Here is a 27,930-nt window from a genome sequence, read left to right as displayed (position 1 = left end):
CCCCTACATGAAGCCACTTTCTGAACATGGATTTGTCTGGGATTACACTTGCTGCAGAATACTATTCAGCACATCTTCAGCTGCCACCACAGTTCATTAGTGTAGCACAGACCAATTCAAAGTAAAGTTGTGAAGCAACTGCATGAACATGTTTGGCTGGAGAGTGGAAAGTATATAGAAGGTAACTTATTCAATTGCCCTTTCCTCCCCCCATACAGAGATGATTATTTTGCAAAGAGTTTCTATAGAACAGTGATTTAGTCAACAAAAGAAACAAAGCACAAGCTTGTAACTTGAGTTTTTATTTACCATATGGATTTGCTGAAACAGTTATACAAGAGCCAAAGCTTCAACTTCTCCAGAGATCCCACCACAGGGCCTGCAAGTGACAGATGGGAAGAACATTAAGAGAAACTCAGGTTGTCAGAGTCCCTCCCATATCAGTACAAGCATATGCCAATAAAACCCAAACCATCTACTAAGCCTTTTTTGGCAGGAACCTGTTTTCCCATGATAATGTTCTAGTGCAAAAAACACCTACATTAACAGCTTCAATGGTTTTTAAAGACCTTTTTAAAAGTTTGAATTCCCACCGCAAATGGAAGAAGTTTGTCTTTTAACCAGTCTTAGATGGAAACAAGGGCTTGACAGCAAATACTTTCATCTTTTTGACACTTGGAAAGGGAGGGAAGATACTTCCTTTAACTGGAGAGCTTCAAATGGGGGGGAGGTGTGTGTGTGAAGAACTAAATCAATGTCTCCATTACACTTTTAAAAGGGATAGTAACATCCTTCTTCGGTGGATCACTAGTTCTTAGCATTAGTAGAGGCAGCAGAAGGCAGTTGCTGGATGAGCATAGTACCTCCTACTAGCTTTTAGAACTCAAGTGCCCACTCAAAGATTTAACAGATGTCAGTTTACATTCCAGACAAATCCTAAAAAGGAATACAACTAAACTTTGAAGCACAATCCTGTTAGGATTAAAACTAGTCTTAGGGGCCTATGTGCATTTAGTATTAGGAATGGGATCTAGAGCCTTTCAACTCTACTTCACTGGGTACAGTAAGTTATGGCATCAGGAAACAGATGGAGAATTCAATGCAAAAAAGCTTTAGTTTATTCTTGAACTTTTATAAAAAAACCATGGTGAACAGTGGCAGAAGATACAAGATTTATCCCACTACATGAAATAGATTAAGGCTATCACAAAACTACTGAATGACTTAGTAGCAGGATAAGTGCAAATACTCCTTTGGCTAGGAATGTGAAATCTATTCTTCTGTCCCATAAAGTAGCATGTCCTCAAAACTAGATAAGGATAGTCACAAAGCATTCTAAGCTCATGTAAGTCCCAGACAATAGGGGACAATGCAAACAGCTAAGAAAAAAAAAAAACTACCCAATTCTGTGAATCAGTACATTAACAGAGGAAAGCAAAAGGCTCCTGAAGCCTGCCAGTAAATCTTACTGGCAGATATCCCTCTTCATGTTCAGGAATACCCTGAGCATGACAAATAGGACAGTACAAACACCTAAGGACTCATCTTGAACTCGGAATCAACTGTGCTATGGGAGAATCCTGTTCAGTGTTCACTGTACATCTACATCAATTCACAGGGGTCAGAGGTTGGACATTAAGACAAGTATAGCTTATTCTAAAGATCATCTGAAAAAGGGAAAGTTTCAAGAGAACCTACACATTGGTAGCTGAGCTGTAAATCTATTCTTCATCATCAGGAGGGATCCCCAATTCCTCATCTGTCCATTCCGAAGAATCTGGGTAAGGAAAGTGACCCTTGCAGCAGAGGAAAAACATTCAATAGTTAGTGAATATTTCATTTTCTACTGAGGGTCGTGACCTCAAGTGGGATCATTCCATCAATATATGGGGGTCATAGCAATCCTGAGTGTATGGATGACACCATTTCATTAAATGGCATCCACTGCACAATGTGACCTCACACATGAGTGCAAGGTCATGTAGGATGCTATTTTGCTCTACAAAATGGTGGTCCCTCTCCAATGTGATCTCACATACACACGGTGTGTGCCGATCTTGAAAATCAAAATCCATATGGCATGACCTTACAGGTACAATGTGTGCAAGGTCAAGCTGCATGGAGGAGGCTATTTCAGGAGCAAAGCATGGGAAGCAATACATGACAAAATGGGGTCACGCAGGGAAAACGTTTGGGAACTTCTGATATACTACCCCAAGAAGAGATCCCAAATACTTGGTTAGTAACTATAATGGATGCTAGAGGCCCATTCTTTCTACAAACACAACAAATTTGGGTGCTATAACATCTATCTCCCCCTGGACTGGATGGGTTTGGGATGGCAAAGGCATTGGATTGAATGGTACTTAGGCACCTAAATCCCAGTTTTGGCTCCACTGTGATCCACAAAACTGCTGCCAAACCCTGTGGTCACCTAAACGTGCTTGTCACCTACATTTTTGGGTAAAAGTTCCCTGAACATCTAGATTTCTGCCTCTGTGCAGGTGCACTGCTGTCTCCCTCTAGGAGTCTGGACACCTATCTCCCACCTAATCCCCACAGCGATTTGCAAACCAGCGTTAAGATAGGCATTTGGCCACTTAAGTCACACGCAGGGCCCAATCTAGTAGGCATGCCTAGAGGGCACCAAATTTCAGATGGAGGAGGAGCTGAAGGTGGTGGTGCACTCCTCCACTTTTAGACTATAGGTTAGAGCAGTTGCCTAGGATGTGGGAGATACAGGTTCAATTCTCCCACCCACCCCCATCCCTCTGGACAGGGAGAAAGGATTTGAACCGAGGACTCCCACCTCTCAGGAGAGTGCTTGAACCATTTTGAGTTCAGGGATATTCTGATGTAGGGCTCCCTCCATGTCTCCTGCTGAAACTGTACCACTGTGGATAAATGATAAAGTGACTGGAGCAAGAAGTCTAGCCCTGAATTCTCCCACCTCCCAGGCAAGTGCCAGAACCAATGGACTACACTCTCTCTCTCTCTCTCTGGCCCAATAACTGTTCCACTTTAGAAAAATATTTAAATAGTCAGTGACCCAGGAAACAAGAGAATATAAGAAGGATTCTGCAGTCCAGTAGCTAGGACACCCATCTGGGAAATGGGAGACCCCAGGGCAAGCCCTCTTATTCCAATGACTGGAAATAAGGCTTACATTTTTAATAGTCAAAAATAATTAACCATGGGAACAAAATATCAAGGGTCAAGGTGGATTCTTCATCACTGGATTTTTAAAATCAAGATTGGATTTTTTCTAAAATCTGCTCTAAGAATTATTCTGGGGAAGTTCTCTGGCCTGTGCTATAATCACAATGGTTCCATCTGGCCTTGGAATCTAAGACTATGAATATCTCATTATATATCCACAGTAGCACAGCTTCAACCTGGGTCTCCCACATCCCGAGTGCTCTAACCACTGGGCTCAACTACCAGCGCTGCCACCTCCTCCTTCAGCCCATCTTGTGTGGAGTGAGGCAGCTGCTTAACTCATACTACTCCTGGGGGAATTCTGAACTACTGTGTGCATAATTAATGAGCCACACATTTTTATTTTTTTTTTGCACAAAAAAAATAAAAAAGCTTCTGCAGAAATGTTGATGCAGTTCTGCCTTTTGCCCACCAGAGGGCGCTATAGCGCTAGAGCACAGCAGCAGCTCCTGGCCAGTGAGGGAAGAGAAAGAGCCTACTTTCTTCACAGCACCTATCAGGCCAGGTCAGGAAACAGAGGCTATGAGGAGACAGACAGCATGGGATTCTGGTGGGGTCAGTCAGGGGTTTATAAGGGCTAGTGGGGGAGGACAGACTAGGGCAGGGGCTGAATGGGAGTGGAGAGATTGGGCCACAGGGGGGAAGGGGTACAGGGACACATAGGGACAGGGTATAGAGACAGTGGAGTGGCTATGTGGGGGCACAGACACATGGGGCCAGGGGAGGGGGTACAGAGCCACGTGGGACAAAGGGAGGGGTGCCTGAGTGGGGGTGGAGGGACACGGGGTGCAGGAACACATGGGGACAGAGGCAGATATGCTTGACTGAATGGGAGAGGCAAGGGGTCAGCCAGGGTCTGCATGGGGGAAGCTCCCTAACAATACCTCACTTCCCCCCGGTGCAGCGCCTCCTGCTGGTCATCCTGGAAATTAGCTCTTTTCCAGCTCTGGAGTGCCCTCTGCTGGCCGGTGGCTCACCTGCCTCAGGCCCCCCCATGTCCCTCCCAGATCCGGTGCCCTTTATCTCAGAGTTCTGCCCCAGCAGTACTCCCACACTCTGGGTCTCCCCTCCCTGGGGAACCCCCAACCCTCTAAACCCACCGTGCCTCAGGGGTTACTGCCAGTCATCATCTAGCCCCCTTTCGCTGGGGCAGACTGCAGTCTGTAATGGCCACTCTTCATTGGCAAGAGGTTCGGACCAGCTACCTCTGCCTAACCCCAGGCTGTATCTCTGCAGCCCCAGTACCCTGTCATAGACCTTCATCAAGGCCTTTAGCCTGGGGGTTTACAAGGCTGGAGCTCTCCAGCTCCCTTGCCCTATTCCCCAGCACTGCTCTGGTTCAGGTACTTTCCTCTCAGGCAGCTAGCCCCTCTCCCTTCAGGGCTAGAGTGAGACTCTTATAAGGGCCAGCTGGGCCCTGATTGAGTTGGCCACAGCTGTTGCTGCCTCCCCAATCAGCCTAGCATGGCTGCTTTAATCCCTGTTCTTCAGGAGTGGGGCAGCTGCCCCACCACACCCCACAAAAAACCTGTTTCATACTTTCCCCACCCATACACAACAACCCCCGCTCCCCCCCAGTTGACACCCACGCTCCTTCGCAGAAATTTACTTCTGTCTCCCTCAGCTCCTCTGTTACCCCTGACTTCCCCAGGCCATTGCACTGCCTCTGAGGGGTGCGGGAAATACAGTTCTGTACTGTAGTTTAAATGAATTATTACTCAGTGTTCTGTATTAATATGCCTAGTAAAGAATCTGTTTGTCAAAAAACATTTCCTGAATCTTTTTTGTTGTCTGTATTGTTACAGACATACTTGCTGACAAGCATTTTGAAATAAATGACCAAAAATAATTGAAACTGGTGGGATTATATGGTGTTATTTTGACAAATAAAACATACAGAATTTTAAAAGACTGTGCACAGAATTTTAAATGTTTTGGCCCAGAATTCACCCAGGCGTATCATACCCATAAGAAACAGCGTAATCACTTAAGCCCCTTGACTCCAGAAGTGGGGTTCCCATTCATGGATCACGGGGCAGAGCTAGAAGCCTCCCTCCAGCAAGACCAAACAGTCCCCCTGAGAAAGAGGTAGGACTCAACATACCATCCCCCTCCCAAGTCAGCATCGCCCCCTGGCTAACTTACACAACTCACCACCTAGCACGGGCACTTTGGCAGAAAGGTGCCCCGCCCCTCCCCTCCCCTCCCCCTTGTACTGGGGGCGGAGGTGCTTAACTCGGGCTTTGTGCCGCGCAGGCTGGTCCTAGGATTTTCTAGGCACCGCAGCCATCAGCATTGGCACCTCCCCGCTCACGGGCCCCTTCCCCCGCCGGGCCGGGCCCAGCCCCCTCTCACCAGCACCGAGCCCGGGCTGTGCCAGAAGTGCCACAAGATCCAGAACCACATGAAGCCGCTGAGGAGCTCGCTGTGGATCACCTGCCGGCGGGTGACCTTCGGCAACTGCCGGTAGCAGGGCTCGCCCCCCGCGCTGCAAGGGAGACAAACACAGGGCCCGTCAGCGCCCGGCCTAGCCCCGCCCCCGCCGCTGCCCCCGGGTCCCGCCCCCCGGCCCCCACTCACTGCCGGAGCCCGGCCGCTCGCCTCACGTCTCTGGCGCGGAGGATCCGGACCAGGCCGCCCCCGGTGCGGCCCAGAGCCCCGAGCATGACGCCACCGGCCAGGCCGAGCCGAGCCGCCCGCCGGTCCACCAATGTCACCTTCCGGTGTGGAGGCGTGAACGTGACCTCCCAACAACAGCCGCTCTGATTGGCCTGAGCCCCAGCTGGGACATACCAACTGTAACCACGGAGGGGGGAAATAGAGAGAGACAGAGACAACCGTACCGCCTCGACCTGCGGCGAGGACCCTTACCCGAAGTGGTGCCCTCCCGGTCCCAGTAATGCGGAGAAGCGCCACTCTTATGGTAAGCAAATAATTGTTATCCCCCCCCTTTTCCAGGAGTGGTAGCGGTCCAGGCGCTACCAAGTCCCGGGAGGGGTATCCGGTGAGCTGAACCCCATAATTAAGGCGGGTAAAGAGCGGAGGAAACATGGCAACTCCACAGAGCCATACATGGCCCGTCCTCCTGTAGGGGTGTGTGTGTTACCTTAGTCTGTATTAACGGACGTGCAGAAAAAGGCTCCCCACAGCGCCGGAGATGGTTCCGTCCACGGCGTCTGGTTACCAGGCAACGGGATCCTGAACTGCAGATTCCGACAGGCGAGTCGAAGCCCGGGTAAGTGAGGGGCGGAGGAAGGAGCATCCCCAGACACCCCTGCCCCGGGGGGGGGGGCACACCACACACACCCCGGCCTTGCCTTGGGGGCCCAGAGGGAAACGCCTACACACCCACACTGACCCCTGCCCTGTGGGGTAGAAGAGATCCACACACACACCCGCCCTGCCCTGGGGTGGGGAGAACAGATCCCCCCCCACACACACACTGTGCCCTGCCCTGAGGTGGGGGAAAGAGATCCCCCCACACACACACTGTGCCCTGCCCTGAGGTGGGGGAAAGAGATCCCCCCCCACACACACTGTGCCTTGCCCTGAGGTGGGGGAAAGAGATCCCCCACACACACACACTGTGCCCTGCCCTGAGGTGGGGGAAAGAGATCCCCCCACACACACACTGTGCCCTGCCCTGAGGTGGGGGAAAGAGATCCCCCCACACACACACTGTGCCCTGCCCTGAGGTGGGGGAAAGAGATCCCCCACACACACACACTGTGCCCTGCCCTGAGGTGGGGGAAAGAGATCCCCCCCACACACACACTGTGCCCTGCCCTGAGGTGGGGGAAAGAGATCCCCCCACACACACACACTGTGCCCTGCCCTGAGGTGGGGGAAAGAGATCCCCCCACACACACACACTGTGCCCTGCCCTGAGGTGGGGGAAAGAGATCCCCACACACACACACACTGTGCCCTGCCCTGAGGTGGGGGAAAGAGATCCCCCACACACACACTGTGCCCTGCCCTGTGGTGGGGGGAACAGATCCCACACACACACACCTGCCCTGCCCTGGGGTGGGGGGAAGAAACCACAGACACACACCTGTCCTGCTCAGTGGATGGAAGGGGTCAGAACCCAGAGCACTCCAGTCTCAGCATCTCACAAATATAAATACATTGGGGTCCATGCTGTTCGGAGAGTCGAAAGCAGGGCTGGGCAGTGATGGCCACCACCTTCCAGACAGAAAAGGCTCAGAGAATGATAGGGAATTTTAGGGGAGAAAGGACCAAGCAGGGCCGGCTCCAGGCACCAGCGGAGGAAGCACGTGCCTGGGGCAGCACATGCTAAGGGGCGGCATTCCGTCATTCCGTCCATTCTTGGGGCGGCACAGTCCGAGTGGGTTTTTTTGTTTGTTTGGGTTTTTTTGCTTCAGCAGTTAGGGCGCCATTTATTTATTTATTGCTTGGGACAGCAAAAATGGTAGAGCTGGCCCTGGTACCAAGCATAGGCATGGAGGAGAAGGTTGGATTGCCAGACCCAAATATTCACAAATCATTACTCAGGCCCCCCAGAATCATAAGATTGACTTAAAAATCAAGAGATTTAAAGAAAAATAATAAATTTTGGGTAATTTTTATTTTCTTTCTGGTGTTTGAATCTCTAGGTCACACTCAGGTGACATTTTCAAGCCCGAGGGCTAGAAACTTAGTTTTATTTTTTAAATGAAAGCTGAGAGACTCTTGTAAGCACATGATTCCAGGAACTGGAACTTTAAGAAAAACACCACGTAGTGTTTCAAAGTAGCAGCCGTGTTAGTCTGTATCCGCAAAAAGAACAGGAGTACTTGTGGCACCTTAGAGACTAACAAATTTATTTCAGCATAAGCTTTCGTGGGCTACAGCCCACTTCTTCAGATGCATAGAGTGAAACACGCAGAAGATATTTATACATGCAGAGAACATGAAAAGGTGGAAGTACGCATACCAATTGTAAGAGGCCAATCAATTGAGATGAGCTATCAGTAGCAGCAGAAGAAAAAACTTTGAAGTGATAATCGAGATGACCCATAGAAGGTGTGAGGAGAACTTAACATGCGGGGGGGAAAAAATTCAATTAGTGTAATGACCCAACCACGTAGTGTGAATCTCATGATAAAATCATGAGAGTTGGCAACAACTCTGCAATTAACAAAGTATTAAAATGCTGGAAACCAGCACATCTTTCCCTAAACTAAGTTCCCTGCTGGTTCTATTAGCCCATGCAGCTAAACTAGTGATAGCACCAATGGGAATTATTTTTAAAAGGCTTTATCTGCATGAGAGAGTGATAAGTTAACTGTAATATCCCTGAGTTAATGGGAAGTGACATTGCATCCACACACAAATTGATGCTACAGCTGATGTCTGCTGGCCAACAGTCTGTGAAAATTACTCTCTACAAGTTCTAAGGGTGATGCTGTAGTTGGTGCAAGCTCATTCATCTGAGTGCCTACATGATGCATCCTGCTACTGGGATCAGATGCTGTAGTGTAGACAAAGGGGGGTGTTTTTAAAGCAGTTGGAGAACTATGGGAAAGTAAACACACTGAGTGACATATGACTGCTAATTTAGCACAGATATTGGGAATAGATTGGATTCACCTTGTACCACAAGCCCTTTGTAAAGTCAGTTTTAAGAAGCTTTTCATAAATGGTCTGTTTGTTTTGCAGCTGATTGTCTTCGTGCTTTGGCCATGTCGGTGCTTTCTCATCCCTGCTGTGCCACCTTACCTTTGTTTGGTGATCTCCAAGATCAGAACGTCACCTTTGTGGTCAGTATGTTGGAAGGCATGTCCTCCAAGCAGGATTTTCTGAAGGAGCATCTCATAAAGACTCTCTTTTCGATGGCCAACAGTCCAACAGAGTCCACATTCAACATCATAAGTTTTGCCAGCAAGGTAATGCCAACCCAGCCATTGCTGGGCAAAGGGTTAAGATTTTATAAGAAAGGTGACATCAATGGAAACAATGCTTATCATTGTTGCTGTGTTTGAATTATAGCAATTAACTAGTGTAATCTCTGCCAGGTGAGGTGGCTGTAACAAGTTAACGTCCCCAGTGGGGTGAAATAAATATAATAGGGTTGGAAAATGCCTAGTGGATTACCCAGTCCCTCTCCCTGCCAGCATAGGATTATTCCTCATAGTATAATTTCTTGTGTTTTGAGTACTTGGTTCCACAGCTGGCCTGGGTATATCCTGCTCCTGTTTGAGAGCTGACAGTTGTGGCAGTGTCAAATAAAGGAATTCTAACATCAAGTGTGATGGTTGGTCCACACATTTTCATGGTAATACTCCAAAATCTGGAAGAGCATTCTCATGCAGTAGCAATGTTGGCTTCTGAGCTCTGGGAACAAATGGAAAGGGATGGGATTTGCTGGTAGATGCCTTGGGATCTTTCATGCATGCTTCCTTACACTTGCTTCCTTATTGCCTGGTCCTCATCATCCCTTTCGCACTTTGCCCATCCATGTGGTCCTCTTCTAGAATAGTAAAAGATGATTTTCCTGCTGCCCTATCACCATATCTTCCTTTAGTTGAGGGAACATGGAACCCATCTCTCTGACATCTTCTCTTGGATGTCTCACCAACAATTTAAGCTTAATATAGACAAAACTGAACTTCTGACCTCTCTTCCCACTATCTGTCACTATTGTTAACAGTACCATCCTTCCTGTCATTCCAGCCCCATAATGTGATATGATGTTTGACTCTTCCTTCTCTCTAGCCCAACACAGCCAGGACATGTCCAAAACTTGCTGTTTTTCCCTTCATAACATCACTTAGATTTGGTCTTTTCTCTCTGTCCATGACTGAAATAACTCTAGAACAGAGGGAGTTAGAGTAATCTAGCGTATTGACTAAAATCAGTCAGCTCACAGTTACCATACTGAGTTATACAGATGGTACACAGAAAAACATGAGGCAGAGGTAGACAGCAATAAACTTGGGCTTTGGAATCTGTGATTACACAGAGAGTCTCATAAGACACCATCATAAGACTGACATTCCTTTTCATTTTTAACCAGGGAAATTTCTGGCTTTCTACCACAGCCCTTGATGGGTGATAAATTCATTGTATTCTCCTTCCATCTTCCTCCAAAGAAATCCTCTACAACCCTGTTGGGAGCCTCAAAACTCCCCTCACCCTTAAAGTCCATAGAATGGCACCCCGGTTTCTTCTCCAGAAAGTTTAGAGCCCATCAGATCTTAACTGACTAGAACAATTGTATTGCAAGATGTGAGAAACTCCCTTCTCCATCCCAGAGGATGAGCAGGCTGAGAATCAAGTCCCGGATCTCACATATGTCAGACCATTTACCAAAATATCAACTAGCTAACCCATTTCTCAGTTCTATCAATTTTTTAAAAAATTCTGTGTTATAAAATATTTGCTTAATAGATGTTTATTGTGTTTGGTTACAAATTTTGGCTTTTGTACAGGTGGTAAAATGGTGCACTAGTTTGGTCAAATGTTCGCTCAGTAACATCATTGAAGCAACGGCCTGGATTAGAGCTCTGCAGTGTGGGAATGGTGCAGATGCTGTGAGTGCTTTGGCTATGGCATTTGAAGATCCCACCTGCCAGGTGGTATACTTGGTCACTGATGCACTCTCTGAGAGTGCTTCAGAGGAAATCTGTAGTCTTCTTGCAGAGACTGGCGAGGAACGCCCAGTGCACACTGTGTACTTGGTAGAAAAGCCAGGTGACTGTGAAAGCAGCACACAAAAAGAAATGGAGAAAGTAGCCAAACAGTCTGGAGGATCCTTTCAGGTGATCACCCTGCACCCTTCTAGAGCTTCAGAAGAGGTAAGTCAATAACAGCAGTTTTAGATTAAATGCATTTTTGGTACTCCCAGTCCACATAAACAAAATTTCACAAAACCAGAGCTAGGGCAGAGGAAAATTTTTCTCTAGAAAGGTGGCCAGTACATATTTTGTCTGGCTACCTGCAAACAGAGCTTCCTGTGAATAAAAAAAGGAAATACATTCAGAATCTCTGTTAAAGATTATGTCAGAAATTTGAATAATAATTAATGGAGATAACCCATCTCCTAAAACTGGAAGGGACCTTGAAAGGTCATTGAATCCAGCCCCCTGCCTTCACTAGTAGGACCAAGTACTGATTTTGCCCCAGATCCCCAAGTGGCCCCCTCAAGGATTGAACTCACAACCCTGGGTTTAACAGGCCAATGCTCAAACTACTGAGCTATCTCTGCCCCCCCATGTGAAGATTGCACATGCACACAGTTGTTCTGAGTACTCTCTCCCTTTCTGTAGTGCTCACAGCTTTAGACTCATACTTGGGAGTGTAGTGCATGCAGTATGCTCTACCTCAGGGGGAAAGGAGCATCTCATACTGCTCTTGAACAACAATACCTGAGACCAGTATTAGGGTTCAAATTTAGATATACATAGGTGCAAACCTGAATTTGGCCTCTGAAGTGGTGCAGATAGGCTTTCAAATGAACTGATTTCAGCTTTTGAAAGGAGAGACCGTGGTATCGGGGAAGGAAATGGAGATCCTGGAGGAAGCCCTTGCAAAGAAAGTATACCTTACTCCTGCCAATTCATTTCACATTTACCATGCTAGCTGTTTGTGCAGCAGTGATGGCTACAGTAGGTCCAAATATCTTTTTAGACATCCCATTGCTATTTGGATCACCGTCAGCAGGTAACATTGAATATTGTCCTTCTAAAAAAATAACGGTACTGTTAAGCAGTGCATTTAGTAAGCAAAATATTAATAACACTTAGCATTTATCTAGCATAGGTTTTCACAGATTTTTTCCACAGTGTGGACCACATCTTAATAAAAGGGTTATGTAGGGCACTTGGACACTGACTAAAGAAACAGATGATGATTTAGCTACCACATGTTCACAGCTTTGGTTTATTTTGTATTTATTTTCTAGTCTCTTAATGTTCCTCCTTTTAAACCTTTAGATTGCTTGAAATGGCAGAAATCAACTATAGCACACTTATAAGAGCTCATATACATTGAGGGGTGTGGTTAAGAACCAAGGTAGATTGCTGAATTTTGTTTGAGTGTGAATTGAAGCTTTAACTATAAAATAACTGGTTTATGGGTTTATGGCTTCATTCAGAAATTAGTTTAATTTTCTGCTTCTCTTCCCTGTTTTCCAGGTAAACCCAGGATGCACCTCAAGCATCCACTGTTGCAATGCTATCAGTAAATACCCCTCTTGTTCTCTGCTGATGGGTATTCCCAAAGCACAGTAAGTCCAAAATGTGGAGCATGGGACTGCCAGAACCATTAGCGTAGTAGCTCAATTTGATAACCCAGTGATGGAAACAACTGGGAAACCACCCCAGTTTTGGGTGGATTTTCTTTGGCTTTAATTTTCATAAATTGAAGAAATCTGCATTATCTACTGTGAGAATCTTCATCCCTTCCTAGAACATACCACTATCCTGTTTCCACAGCTTTCCTGTGTACGTCTGTGCAAATTCCCCTACTATACCTCTGACAACCTTGACAAAGAGAGATTTAATGGACTGGTCCCCAGAGGCTCCCCATTTGCTGAGAGGGGCCCGAGTCCTGGCTAGGAGAGAGACTGATGGATATTATTATCTGGGCCACATTGCCCAAGAGGTGAAGGTAAGTCTTTAATGTAAATGATGGTTGTAAATGATTCCTCCTTGGGTCACATGTGATGTTTCTCCCTATTCCTCACCTGGGGCTTCGCTAGGGTGGGTCTCCTTTGGCTACCCCATCTCTCTCTCTCTCTTGCTGGATGGGTATCAAGCTGTCCTGCAGTGGCTCACAATGGTGGGAATCAAGCTCAGGGCAGATTGTTAGGAAACAGGGCACAAACCCCAAACTGGTTGTGAGTTCTATATGTAGATGTCACTAATCAATTGTCAAGTGTAAACTCCTCAGGCAGACAGTCCCCTTGAGTACTCTGATGTATCTCACCACCCAGGTAAGCTTACTTTTGTGATCAGTGGTCCCTTACACCAAAGATCACAGCAATAGTCAGGTAGGGTGACCAGACGTCCCGATTTTATCGGGACTGTCCCGATATTTGCTTGTTTGTCCCGCGTCCCGACCAATGTGCGGTCGGGACATTGGACAAACAAGCAATTTTGCCCTCCCGGAAGCACTCTTGCCCCCTCCCCCCCCGACTCCGCCCCCTCTATCCCCCATTGGCTCCCTTCTCAAATCCCCGCCCTGGCCCCGCCTCTTCCCCATGCATGTGGCAGTCCTCCTCCCTTCCAGGCTTGCTGCTGTAATGGTGGGGCAAGCCTGGAGGGAGGGGGTAGTGGCCGGCTTCCAGTTCCTGGAGCTGGTGAGTAGGGGCACTGGGTGGGCAAGGGGGGCTGGCCAGGGGGCTGCTCCCCCAGAAGGTAGAGGGGGGGTCCCGGACCCCAGCAGCAGCAGGGGAGAGCGGCTCGGGGCCGCACAAGTGGCCATGTAAAGTTTATCGGCTTGGACGGGACCCCGGCCGGCTCCCCGCCCCGCGCCAGCCTGTCACACCGGCCGCCAAAGGCCAGGTAAGGAGCCGAGTCGCCCCTTCCCGCCTCGTCCTGGCTCCTCAGCTGAGCCCCCCCATCACCCTCCTGGGGGAGCAGCCCCCTTGCCAGCCCCCCTTGCCCGCCCGGTGCCCCTACTCACAAGCCGCAGGAACTGGAAGCCGGCCACCACCCCCTCCCTCCAGGTTTGCCCCACCATTCCAGCAGCAAGCCTGGGAGGGAGGAGGAATGCCGCTCAGCTGAGGAGCCGCGGGGAGGGGGACTCGGTTCCTTACCTGGCCTGCAGCGGCCGGCAAGACATGCTGACACAGGGCGGGGACACTACCCCCCTACAGGGCAGGGCGAGGAGCCGGCCAGGGTCCCCCCCCCAGCTGATAAACTTTATGTGCCCACTCGCGCGGCCCTGAGCCGCTCTCCCCCGCCGCTGCCGGGGTCTGGAGCCCCGCGCCTCTCGCTCCAGCAGCTCCTTCCCTGTGGGGCGGCGGGACGTGCCGCATGTGCCCTGGTGGGGAAGGGGGGGGAGGGGCAGCAGCCACGGCGTGGTCGGCACCTGCAAAACAGCTTTTTTTTTTTTTTACTTTTTTTTTTGCTCCGCCCCCCCCCCCCCTGCATGTCCCGATATCCCCCCTTCCCCTCCCCCCCCCCCCCGCGCGTCCCGATATTTCCTGTCAGTGATCTGGTCACCCTATAGTCAGGTTACTCTCAGTCCCAAAGAACCAGTCACTTGCCCTAGGTCAATTGCACTTTAGATCTCACACCAAGTGCTAGACACTTGCAGCCAATCCTATAACAAACTATTTAAAGATTTATTATATAGGAAAAGGAAACAAGAGTTATTTACAAGGTTAAAGCAGGTAAGCATATATACACACAAATGAGTTCCAATCTTAAGTTTTAAAAAGTAATAGAAGCTTCCATAATAAGCAAGCTCTATATGGCCTTTAGGGATAACCCAGGCTAAGCACTGAGGATCTTTTGCTTATGCTTAGTAATTCTTGCCACTCAGAGTCCAAGCAATATAAAGATACAGTTCCTCCCTGTTATGGCATTTTATTTGCTTCTTCTTCACGTGTTTTGAGCTGAAAACTCAGCTGATGAAAGGAAATCACTTGCATGACTTCTTTTCATCAGAGGGAGGAGAGCAATCAACAAACTCTTTTATCCTCTCTGATGTTTCACAATAGTTCACCTGGGCCTTTCTTTTGAGACAGGACATAACATCTTCTGTTGGAGATCAGCACTTTTACACTAATTAATGTCTCCTGTCTGGTGACTTACACAATCACAGAGACTTATAATACAAATGCTTAAATATTACCTTACAATATGGGATACAGATGTTAGAAGTGAGATTAATACATGCAGCAGCTTACAAGCATTCAATAAAGTCTAAACACTAAGCACATTTTTATAATTCTAACGCCTGTTTACACACAGGTGAGCCAGAATGGTTCCAGTAATGTATTTGTTAGTGTTCCGCTGAGGCTTGAGGTCCTTGGCATAAGCTGGTGTCTGGGGTTTCCTAATTATGTTGTTCTTTGCTTTTCAATGACTCTTAGCTGTTTACAGCAAGGAGCCCTGCAATCAGAAGGACACACATTTTTGGTGAATGCCACAAGTTGTCATTCAGAGCCAGTCACAGACAGCAAGTCTTTTATATTGCCTTCACCCAGCTCCATCCAAGCTGGCAGGAAAGTCTAGCAGCTAAACAACGCTTGCCAAAAAACTGAACAAACTAAAAAGGCCCCTCTCCTGGATCCCTTCCTCCACAGGCATCTCTGCTGGGGTGGGTTTTTTCGACTCCCCTCTCTCTCAGTGGCGGCCTCTGTTGTTCCCTGGGTCTCTATTTGCAGCAGATCACCTGCCATGGAGTGGCCTGGCTCCCAAGACTTCCCCTTCTGGGGGAGTATGACACAAGGGCCAGAATATGCCATTACAGTGCTCTTTGTGCAGAGGGCCTGGCCTTTGTATAACAAAAGTGAACAAAAATGCTTTTGTTATGGAGCCAATCTCTGTAGTTATCAACTAAAGACAGGTTTTCTGAAGAAGGGAATGCTTACTGAAGAATTCCATTGGTATGAATTGTGTTTGGTTTTTAAGATGACATAATCTCAGGCCTCCTTGGCTTTCTTCTCATTGGAAATGTGCAATCAGCAACCTTTTATGGTCAACTGAGTATTTCATAGCCATACAAGGAAAAGCTGGGTAAAGAACCAGGGTTTGAGCTAAGGATCACTTAAATTAAACAAATGTGACTATTGCAAAGCGTTGATAGCATTCGAATGTGCAATCACTCTCCATATGAAATCCCCAATACAGTTAATATAAGTCATTGTTTTGTGAGGGAAAAGGAAGATGTTATCAAAGCCCTTCAGAGATTATTTTATCTGGGCCAGTGGAAATCAAACATTTTGCAAGATGATGTGTCTGAGTTCAGGATGAGGATACTAGGGGGCAGGCTGGCTGAAATAGCTGCTCTATATCACCATTGTTAACTCTGTGACCTACCCCAATAGTGGAAAAGACCATGCCCTCTCTCGTTTTAATCAGCAGGGAAACCGACTGTTTTGGGAAAAACAGGAGAAAAGGATGTTGGCTTCTTGGCCCTTGTAGAATTTAACATTGACCTTTCCCAACAATTTGCCACTTGTGGAGCAGAGGAACTCCCTGAATTACTCCCCACTCCTATAGTGAATGCTCAAATTAAAGCAGTAAAAATTATGGCATTGGGAGCATTTTACCATTTTATTTTCCCCTTTATTACTATTAACTGAACAGGCAGCCAAAAGCAGTCTGTCTTGGCTACCCTTTTTCCACCGACTGGGGTGATAGAGGTCTTCCTTAGCATGGCAGTTGTGCTGCTCATCCCCAGTGAACACATTACTTGCAAGATCCAAGAGTGAAGGAAGGGGAGGGCTTTACCTGGCAATCCGCTATGGTCTTCAAGCTCTTTAACTACCCTTAAAGACAAACGTGGACAGAACAGAGTAAAAAAATGAGTGTTCTAGGTTCAATGGATTCTCTGACCATGTGCTATTTCTTGGAATTTCTGCCAGTTCCCTCTCCCTAGTGTTAGCAGCCCCTAGCCCCTGTGTTTGGCCATTTGTGGGACTCACCTTGCATACTGCATGGTTTAATCCTGCAGGGCTCCAGGGAACGTTTTTTAATCGAGTTTGAGAGAAGTCGGTTGCTGAAAGGCAAGGTACAGTTTCGTATGCAAGAAACACCGCTCTATGACATTATCCACTATGAAGATGCCAGGCGACAGCCACTAGCTCCAGGAGACAGAGTCTTGGCACCATGGGAGGCTAAAGGTGAACGATATGGCCCAGGCACTGTACTAAAAGCTGCAGAGAGCAGTGAAGCACAGTTAGGTACAGTACATTTTTTCCTATTGTTATTTACATTGGAGTAGCACCTTGAAGTGTGCTAGACACTGTACAGAGAGGAAAGCAGTGTCTGCCACAAGGAGCATACAATCTGTAATTTGCTTTCCCTCTTCCTCCCTTCTCTTTTCCTTTCAGTGCAGCTAAGTAACCTTTTCCTGTTCAGTGCCAGAATCTAGTGCTGCTCCATGAATCAAGCTGTAGGGCTGCTTTATGAATGGGGACTTCGAAAGCATTTAATCTGTTGTGGAGCCAGGTGATACCACTTCTAACATAAAGAGAAAAAAAAGTTCTGGGGCCTCTTAGGTACCCAGATGATTTAGGCTACTCTCCAGATGCATATTGGGTGAAATCCTGGCCTCACTGAAGTCAGTGGGAGTTTTGTATTGACTTCAGTGAAGACGGGATTTTACCCATTGTCTTCTCAGTAAGTTTGAAAGAGATGAGTGTGAATCCTAAATATATAAAGCAAAACCACTTTTAAATGGTTACAAAATCTTTCCCTGCTTTCTATAGTACAAGATCTTGTTTCATCTCCAGGTCTCCAAGAGGTCAATCAGGCATGTTTTTGGCATGCTTCTAAAGTACTGTTTGTCATTTATTTCTATTTGTAGCCAGTGAAAACAGCGGAGTGCTGGTGAATTTCTGGAATGGTCAGACTAAGAAGGTGTCCTCTGATTTAGCTCTAAGGATCCCTCTGCCCCTGAGTGAACGCATCATCCTGGAACTTCAGATGCCATTAGTAGCCAGGCAAATGTTGGTGGACTCAAGCTCAGACTATCCCTACATTGTGACACCTGGTTACAGAGCTTCAGGGCATGGCAGACAGGATCACCTAGATCCAGTTTGCTGGCAGGGTTCCACACAGATTCAGTCATGTCCTAACTGCAGCTCTGGATGTTCCTCACTTTGCCATTGCTGCCTTGGAGCCTGGGTGCCCATCAGGCCCACAGTGAACAGAGCACAACCAGAAGATGTCCTGATCCCAGGAACAAGCCTGACCACAGAAGAGCTGAGCAGGAAGATAGAAGAACAGCTGTCTAAAGGGAGAGTCCCCATTTCAGAAAGGGTCTCCAAAGAGGAAGATAAAAAGGAAAAGAAGAAAGAAAATGTCCCTAAAGATTTAGGATCCTGTGTGGAGATAGGAAACAAGGTTACAGAACCCAAGAAGGTAGAGAGTGCTTCATACACACTATGGTATTACAATATCCTTTGCTATAGCTGCAGTAATATCCATGATTCTGTTTTCTGTGGCAAAAAAATTATTAGAAATACTGGACTAGATTATCATGTATACCTGAGTTCTGCTAAGGATGGGGAAATCATAGATGGCTTTCTACCACTTTTCTGAGCCTTTGATCCAGGGAATAGCTGGGGTCTCATTCATTCTCTGGCACTGGCTGGAATAGACTCCTAGTGGCTACTCCACCTGTTCAGGATCACTGGAGCACAACACAATCTAGCCACACCTCATCCTGACTTGGCATGCCCCCTTTACAGTGTGGGTACAGGCAGGAGAGGGTCTCACTAAGATGGTTTTGTACCACTAAGTACAGAAGGAATCCCTATTCACCCTGTTAAGGCAGTTCCATCCATGACACAAAGGAGATAGGACTAAGACTGAGGATCTGGCCTATATTGGTTCCACACTCAGGAATTTTTGGCATGTTTATTGTTTCATGGACATGTTGACTATTGGTTCCAAAGTAACTTGTATTATTCACTCTTAACATTTGATTTGCTTGGTTATTGTTGTTCTGCATTAATATATGAAATAATACAGTGTTAAATGCACATACAAAGATAACATTTATTGCATCGGATGTCTGTACAATTAATTAGCAGCATACCTAACTGGCCATATGTAAATCATGGTAATTGCTTGTACAAATATAGGCATTTTTGTGCACACTAATGAGTCTCTTTGGCTTTAACAAATTTGGTCCCCCAAAGATTTTTAAACCAAAGATTAGAATAAAGATTCTTTTTTTTTTTATACACAAGCACTTTGTAATACTAAACAGTCCTTCAGAATTTGGGGGTTTTATTTTATTTCCTTTGTTTGTAGTTTATGACTCCTTGGGCTGAGTGTTAAAGGCAGATTCTCAATTAGTAGAGTAAATTGTCAGAGCTCCATTCCTAGATTAATACATTTTAAGTCCATAAGGGACCATTATGATCATCTAGTTGAACTTCCTTCATAAAACAAGCCAGAGAATCTCACTCAGTAACTTGAAATCACTGGAGTTACGACAATTTATACAACTGAGGATCTCTCCCCTGAGATTTTGCAATTTAATAATGAATGCATTTCTTCCTTTTCTGTTTAATTTGGTGCTCATGGGAGGGAAGGCTATCAGCTAGAACGAGGCCTAGTTCATGCAGGTACTGTGCAAGCTTCTTCATATGGCTCTCCAGAGAACCACAATTCTGATTTACCTCACCTCCTTCTAGTGCGTGTCTGCCAATGCACCTTATTCCTGGCCTGCTATTCCAATTTTGGGTCCCTTTAATGCAGAAACATTGTCAGTTGTGGGGTAGCTTTTAGCTGCAGACAAACCTAAGAAATGGGCAGAAACTCCTATGTTTAAAGGCTTCACTTATTCCTTGAATGAAGAAACCAGTTTTATTTTCCTTCTGAAACCCCAATTTCAAGAAGAAGTTTGGATTGCTTGTGTCCACGTCAAAATGACAGTAAAGTTGGTCACCACTGTGTCAGCAATGACAGCTCTTCCTCTCCAAGCAATGTTTCCTTACAGCTGACGGCTCGCCAGTCATTCAAGTAGTATCAGCCAGGGTTAGTTTACACTAACGATGGGATTAGTGCAGTAATGGCAAGATCATACAGTAGCTTATTTTGTAACTTCATGTTACTGACACATTCTACTCCCCAATGGCTCAGCATTTTGATAGTTTCCTGTTGTTTCCAGAGCCCTCAGAAGGAGATGACTTCAACACGTTTGATGGGAGGTGCTCGTGCCATGGTTGATATTGCTGTCCACCCAGATACCTGCCTAACGGAGCCAATGCACGATGACAAAGAAGAGAGCAGACACTATGGGGCTGATCCCGACTCTCTTCTGAAGAATGAACCTGGTATTGATATTGTATCAACTAGCTGTTTCATACAAGCCTAGGACATGCCATACTAGATGAGAGCATTGGTTCTTCCTGTCTGGTCTCTTGTCATTCTTGGTGCCTTAAAGGAAGATGAAAAAACACCATAATGCATCTGGTCAATCATGCTCTGGTATGTGTAGGCACTAGTGGTTGTGCACTATGGTGATTTACTTATCTTCCTCTGAAACATGAACAGTTTCTTTTGGACTCCCGCGGCTGCCACCTTCCCTGAAGTAAGATCTTTGATTGCCCCTGTCTTAGCATGCACTACAAATGTTATTAGTCCTAAAGCTATCCTACCCTTTTAAAAATCTGACTGTAGTATTTGACTGGACTGCCTGTGGCAAAGGATTTCACAAGTTGACTATAATCTGTGTGAAGAAATACATACTCTTCTTTGTTCTGCTCTTTAATTGCACTTTAATTTAAGAGATTACTGCTCTTTAATTGCACTGGGTAACCCCTTGTTCTAGTATTATAAAAAAGGTTCATAGTCTAAAACATCTTTTAATTAAGTCCCCTTTAACCAATGCCTTCCTCATTTAAGAGAGATCTGTGAGATGTGCAGGCAACTGGGAGTGGATTCCAAAGGCCAAAAGCCTCCTCCAGCCGCACCACCTATTTAGTGCCATTGTCCCATTCCCTATCCTGCCTCTTACGTGGAGAGGCTGAAGCTGGTATAGCAGAGGTGCACATTTCCTCACAGCCAGTAACCTACAGTAACTCCTACTGAGAGAGGCTCAGTAGATGTGAGCACAGTCAACGCTTCATCCCAGTTACGGGGTAAAAACTCCTCCTTGTCTATGTTGGCAAGATTATTTTTGAAAGTGGTGACTGTCCTGTGGTCACTAAAAAGCTCTCACTTCCTTGGGGAGAAATAGTACTTACTGGTAATAGAAAGGTCTTGCTTGAATGCATTTTACATTAACACACTTTTCTTTCTATCTGTTCACCATTTTATCAGGTGTCCATCATCTGTTATATCTCTAATTTGTCTGAAAGCTCTTTTTCAGTCCAGCATGATAGAAGCTCCAGCCCAGCATCCCCCAAGGAACCCTCCCATGAAAGCACAAGCTTTCAGCACTTCCAGTCTCCAAGCTATGTTTGACCGAGTGGATCAATCACTGAAGAAAGACCGCTTGACCATTGAATCAGTTCTGCGTATACAGAGACCCCACAGTGCTCCGAGTACACAGGTTAAGAGCACACAACATTTTCTAGGAAGAATAAAGCAAACATTTGTTATTGCTGACCCAATGCCTGGTCAAAAGCCTATTTAAATCAGTTGAATAGATTCATGATTGGCTTGTGCCACAAAGTTCTTTTTGTCAATTTCCCGAAAGGTTATTTTCATATGGGCCTAATTAGAAGTAAGGAAGTCTGATCTCTGATTGGCTAAATGTCAGGAGAATGAGTTGACTACTGGACACTGGCTCAAATTCTCCAGTGCACCAACTCCCATTATCCTTGGCCATCTCTATGCCAGCATAAATTAGACAGTCTGAGGGCTGCTCTAATTTATGTTGATTGTCAAGAGGACAGGGATACCTGGCCAAACCCCAGTCACACTCTTTGCTGGCAGCTGGAGGTGTAGGTACCTCTACCCTATTGTGGGGGAATCCTTCAATGGTGTAATCCTCTGGGCCTGACTATGCTGTTTTAAGGGTTGCAGTATGTGGAGAGTGTGGTGCAAAGCAGCTGTACTACAACACACAATCTGGCCCAATTAGTTCCTGCCATTAGATTCACAGGACTTATTCACAGGGCATGGTATAAATCAACTAGCATGGCCTCATTTTTGTCTATTTTATGGTGACATGTACTGCGATAGAAGATACATACACCCATACAAACATCAAACCCCCATCAATGCATGGTGTCATTGTCCAGGAACAGGACATTTTCTTGTATGCTGATATTAATACTTAGCCCTTCTGTGGAGCTTTTCATCTTCATATACTGACTAATCCTCTCAATCATCCTTGCAATATATAAAAGAATAATTCTTCTTTTACAGATAAGGAAACCAAGGAACAGAACTGTTAAGTGACTAGCCCAAGGCCATAAGGGGAGTCCATATGAAAGCTGGGATGAAAATTGAGGGTGTCTTAGTCCTCAATACTGTGTTCTAGCCACTAGATCAGTGGTTCTCAACCAGGGGTATGTGTACCCCTGGGGGTACGCAGAGGTCTTCCCGGGGGTACATTAACTACTCTATATATTTGCCTAGGTTTACAACAAGCTACATAAAAAGCACTAGTGAAGTTGGTACCAACTAAAATTTCATACAATGACTTGTTTATACTGCTCTATATACTGTACACTGGAATGGAAGTACAATATTTATATTCCAATTGATTTATTTTATAGTTATATGGTCAAAATGAGAAAGTAAGCACTTTTTCAGTAATAGTGTGCTGTGACACTTCTGTATTCTTATGTCTGATTTTGTAAGCAAGTAGTTTTTAAGTGAGGTGAAATGTGGGGGTACACAAGACAAATCAGACTCCTGAAAGGTTGAGAGCCACTGCACTAGATCACACCGCTTTTTCATCTTCCATTTATAAAGCACCTTTTAATTTTTTGAAGTTTCACTTTATTTGTTTAAAATCTTTCCAGCTGTAACACATTAAGCATGAACCACTCACAGGGCCTAGGTTTTGCACATGCCACACAGCAAAGAATAGGAAAACACTCGAAAGATTTAGCAAAGATACCTACAGCTTCAGACACTGACTTTTTAATTAAAAAACAGCAGAAACACTAGATGAGTCTTCTAAGGACAACCAGGAAAATAGGGAAGGCAATTGCAGCCTACAGTTCCTAAAGCAAAGGAACTATAGCTTATTGTTATATAAATTCAAACTTGTATCTGAAGCTTCAGGTACACTTGTATTAGGAGTACATTGCATATTCAGGAGACAAAGTAAACACTGCACAATGAGATAAGAACTCAGTGGATGCTTCATTGCTCATGCTTTTCATCCCTAAAGATATACTTTTACAAACTGCAAATAAGAAACACTCTCCAGCACTAAAATACAGCCACTTCTTATGTGAAACATGACAACTGCTTAACACTGGATAGCAACATTACACCCCAGGAAGTCATGAATATAATATCTGTTCAAAACTACAGGGAGAAATTTCCTTTCCTATAGGTAGGCAGAATGTAGTTATCCCCGCTGGAAATTGTCAGCACATGTAGGTTAATACCCCAAACTCTTGTAAAATCCGATGTGGGATTTTTAACAACCACAAGTGGTCAGAACCTCTGTTCTAATCCAAAAGTTGCTGTAACAACAACATAGAGCAGTTCCATGTATTGGGTCAGTACTGACTAAGCTGGAACAGTACTGCCTACTGAATTGTGAATACCATTTCTTGAAGAACCTGGATTTTCCTTCACCCAGCTAGTTATAGACCATGCTTGACCCTTCCATAGAGCTCCTGAAATGTGCTAGTGTCAGACCCATCATGCTCACAGCTGGGAAATGATGCTGTGACAACAATCAATAAGTGTTGCTCTCAGAGCTTAGGAATGACATTGGAAAACTAAGCCTTACTGATTATACAGGACTTCAGTTTACATTAGGAACAAACCTTTACTGATATTAAGGACTTTTTCTTTCAGAAATCAGTCACCAAAGGTGCAACTCAAGAGAGCCTGAGAATGATGAACTTCAACACAGCCAGGATTGAGCACAGAAGGCAGCAAGAGGAGCTGAGGCAGCAGAAGAGGGAACAAAAGCAAGAGGCAGAAGGCCTCAAACGCCAGTTGATGCGCGACAGCAGGCGGTAACGGTGTGGGGTGCAGGTGGGAGGTCACAGCGGGGAGGAAAGATTTCAGCAACTCCTGAGGGTTGTCCATCCCTTTATAAGTACTGGGTATTCTGTAGTGCATGCTTCCTGAGCTAGTGCTTTGGTACTATTTATCTTAAATGTTTATAGAGTGTTTCCCCACCCGTGTGTCTGAATGCTGGTCACAATTGTCCATTTAGAGCCTAAGACTTGGCGGGGTTGAGCACCCTCAACTCCCATCCGCTTCCAAGAGAAGGGAAGGCACTTACCACCTTGCAGGATTGGGCCCTTAAATAGTACAGTTGGTTTAGTTATGGTTATGAAATGTACTCCTTCTGCCCTCCCCAGCAGCTGGAGTTTACCCTCTTCTTCCTGCAGTTTGATTAACTGAGGAATTTCCAGTGGTGACTCATGAAATCATACATCATTTAGTATGAAAACATTCTTACCGGTATATTTTATTATGAGGCAGAGGAGTCAAAATTATGCCTAGCTGAGGAATCTGCATTGGTAACTTGCCTGTGAGGGCAACACCTAATTGCATGCAATAGAGTGGGATCACAGTTGTCCTCATCTTTGGGCTTGCCTACACGAGGAATTATTCCTAATTAACTCCCTGTGTGGATGTTCTCTTTCTGGAATAAGAGTGCCTTCTTCTAAATTAGCGTAATCCACTTTGGAAGTGGATTATGCTAATTCAGAAGAAGGCACTCTTATTCTGGAAAACTGCATCTATACAGGGAGTTAATCAGGAATAGATATTCCACTTTGAATTCACACCCTACCTTAATTCAAATTGACTTTCCTGTGTAGACAAGCCCCATCTTGATCTGATCTCATCATATGCTGGTGAAAAAAGAATAGTGTATGCTGGGACCTGCTGAGTCAGGCTGTATCTCTAGTAAATATTAAGGTAGTCTTGGGCTAGATTGTAGACTGTAAATGTGGGCTGCATTTGGCAACAAATTGCAGTTTAGCCACCCCTGTTCTAACAGTACATAGCAAAACTGGGCACAATAAAACAAGAAGTAAAGAAATACATGGTGGCTTGAAAATGCAAGATGAACAGAGGGATGCAGAATCTAATAGCTAGCGATGGTTGCACACTTTAGACAACACAATTTCACATCTTTTTACTATTTTCCCACCATCTGTAGTAATTATTTGAGCAGGAATTTGGCCAGGAGATTGGGGTTAATTTCCTTAACATTGCAAAAAGTGGTATTGTATCTTCAATGTCCAAAAATTGTCTGGACTTCTGGTTTACATCCTATTTATTGACACTTCTACGGATGACCCTTTGTTTCTCCTGGTTTCTGACAAGCTTTCTGGAAATTCTGTTTTGGAAACAGAGAGAGGTCTCTTCAGAGGACACTGCAAAGCTTGGAGAAGCAGCTGGAGTACAATAACATGGCCCGCCAGCACATGGCAAAGCTCCAGACTGCCAGGGCAGAGAGGAGCAGAAAGGAGTCCTCCTTGCAGGAAGAGGAGAAAAGAAAGGAGTGTCAAAGGCTGCAGTTCTTAAAGGCACAGCACTTGCAGAGAGAGGAGTTGCAGGCAGAATACAACCAGAGGAACTATGACCAAGACAAAAAGAGGCAGGTAAGGGTTATTCCACTAATGCTTTTCTTGGACTCTTCCTTCCCCTGCACTGGCACCAACACACTGTCTAAAATAGTGATATTATTTGGAGATACAAATATGAAATGTGAATTTAACATGTGCAAACTGATGAAAGGAGAGACCGAGATCTCCATATCTCTAAGGACTATTTCAAAATGCTGCATACCAGCCTTCTGCAGCAGGAGTCCATGTAGAGAACTGTTTAGAAGGTGCTGGCTGTGGCAAATTCACAACTACCCCATTCCCAGCTTCTACCAGAAACAGGCACTGGATGAGACTGAGACTGAGAGCTGGTTGTAGGACTTCAAACATCCCTTCACTTCCTTTGCTGTAGGATATGCTGAGGAGCAGAATGCAATCCCGGCAGGAGACCTTAGAACGAGAAATCCAGGAGCAGGACACCCAGCAGAGGAAGCGTGAAGATGCCAAATGGAGAGCATTCCAAAATCGGGATCTTTTCCAACAGAAGCTGGAAAAGGAGTGCCAAAAACATTATCACCTCCAACAGTACCTCAGAGAGCAGAAACTTTTGATGCTCCGGGCCTCGCTGCTGTCATAAAAAGACTGTCTTCTACGTACGAGTCCGTGTGCTGGGGCCTAGGAAATGGTGTTATTGAAACAAGCAGAATTATTATTATTAGAGCTATTTGATATCTCCCCTTCATCACAGCTAGAGGGCCTTTTCAGGTATCTGTCGCTTACAGGCCTTTCTTTTTCTTCTAACCCAACTATTCAATGTGAAGACTCCCAGCCAGCTGTCTAGCTTCCTTCTGCCTTATGTGCTACATGTGTAGTAGTCTAGCAGATGGATGCAGCCCAGGTCAGGGCTATGGATGATAATGCACAGCAAACGAGAGAGGAATTTGCAGTGTGATTTGCCAGCACAAAAAAACAGCGCAATGTTGAGCTTCAGACACAGGCATCCCAGGGAGCAGGAAGGTGAGAGGCCCTGCCTGTGGGACTCCAATGAGAGCATCCCTGCAATATTGCATTCAGTTCTGAGCCCCTCAGTGAAAGGAAGATGGCGATGAACTGGAGGGAGTGAAGTACCATAATGATTAGAGTCAAAATAAAAATACTGTATAGCTTGGCCAGGAGAGAGGAACATCAGGCTGTAAACACCAAGGAAGGAGAATAATTATTTAGGCTTCTACAAGAGGTATACTTAGGAGTAGGGACATAAAAATAAGAAACATTTGAATGTCAGGAAAAGCTTCCTGAAAGCACAGTCTGTTAAACTGTGGGTTAAACTTTCCCATAGGAATTGTGGAAGCCCCATCCCTGTAGCCATTTTAAACTAGCCTGGGCACAGCCAAAGGAAGTCTAGTGTTGTGAACAATTCAGCACTGGCAGGGGGGTGAACCATGTGACTAGGTGTGATGTTCTGTACCTCAAAGTAGCACCCTGGAGCCCCCATATTCACTACTATGAGATGATTAAGATGTGTTTCATACCGAGGATGCCTTGGGAGGTATCATTTTAAAAGTCTTAATCTGTTGAATATTAATCTCCTGTTGGATTGTGTGTGCTATCATTATATGTGAAGTTATGAAGTATTGCTATATGTTGTGAGGTTGAGCACACACAGACAACTAGCCTTTCAGTTACAACAAAGGAGACGCCATCAATAGCCAGACAGCAATAATAGCTCATCAACACACAATTCAATATCCCAGAGACTTCTCCGAGAAGGCACGTACCCCACGTAACCCACATCACAGCAAAGATCTTTCCAGCAAGCTGGAAGAAAGCATAAAAGAGAGGCAGTGACATCATCATCACTTGACCTTTCTTCCCCCACAACTCAACACCTGGAAGAACGTCTTGCGGACAAAGACTTTGAACTGGGTAACTTTGGTCCCAGGTTGGAAGGTAATCCCAGCCTCTGTAATGAGGAACTGCAACCTGCTTGGACCATCTGTCAGGGTGAGAAAAGCTGTTTGTTTCAACTCTTGCTTAGACTAAAAGTTTAGGATTTTGAATGCGTGTTTGCTTTTTATTTTCTCTGACCTTTATGCCTATCACTTATAATCACTTAAAAGCTATCTTTCTGTAGTTAATAAATCTGTTTTACATTTTACCTAAAACTGTGTGTTTTGGTGGACGTGCTGGGGAAATTGCAGCTCAGATTACCAAGGCTAGTACATGTTCACTTTCCTATGAAGAAGAGGCAAACTAAATAATGAACTTACACTGGTCAGGCTTCTGACTAGTGCAAAATGGTACAATTCTGGGGAACTATAGGGACTGGCTTCAGCCTCTCTAGTGATGGTTCATGAGTGGCTAGGAGC

The 27,930-nt window shown here is 45.6% G+C and overlaps 2 protein-coding genes across 2 annotated transcripts; one reads left to right on the top strand and one right to left on the bottom strand.

Moving 5' to 3' along the window:
- Positions 1 to 286: 286 nt before the first annotated feature.
- NDUFB2 (NADH:ubiquinone oxidoreductase subunit B2) lies at positions 287 to 5,949 on the bottom strand. Its single transcript, XM_054033931.1, has 4 exons — positions 5,800 to 5,949; positions 5,575 to 5,707; positions 1,699 to 1,796; positions 287 to 379 (listed from the first exon to the last, which is right to left on the bottom strand). The coding sequence occupies exons 1-3, from the start codon at positions 5,883 to 5,885 to the stop codon at positions 1,722 to 1,724; spliced, it is 294 nt and encodes a 97-aa protein (XP_053889906.1). The 5' UTR covers positions 5,886 to 5,949; the 3' UTR covers positions 287 to 379; positions 1,699 to 1,721.
- On the top strand, positions 5,884 to 27,719 carry LOC128829983 (uncharacterized). The gene is made up of 13 exons (XM_054015594.1): positions 5,884 to 5,958; positions 6,331 to 6,454; positions 8,884 to 9,110; positions 10,656 to 11,021; positions 12,360 to 12,451; positions 12,660 to 12,834; positions 16,855 to 17,083; positions 17,710 to 18,266; positions 20,026 to 20,191; positions 21,218 to 21,411; positions 23,850 to 24,013; positions 25,369 to 25,618; positions 25,974 to 27,719. The coding sequence occupies exons 1-13, from the start codon at positions 5,884 to 5,886 to the stop codon at positions 26,196 to 26,198; spliced, it is 2,844 nt and encodes a 947-aa protein (XP_053871569.1). The 3' UTR covers positions 26,199 to 27,719.
- Positions 27,720 to 27,930: the final 211 nt, after the last annotated feature.

This window comes from Malaclemys terrapin, chromosome 1 (assembly GCF_027887155.1).
Source record: "Malaclemys terrapin pileata isolate rMalTer1 chromosome 1, rMalTer1.hap1, whole genome shotgun sequence".
NCBI lineage: Eukaryota > Metazoa > Chordata > Testudines > Emydidae > Malaclemys > Malaclemys terrapin.
The sequence above is the reverse complement of the archived record's forward strand: the minus strand, read 5'-3'. Positions and strand labels throughout refer to the sequence as shown.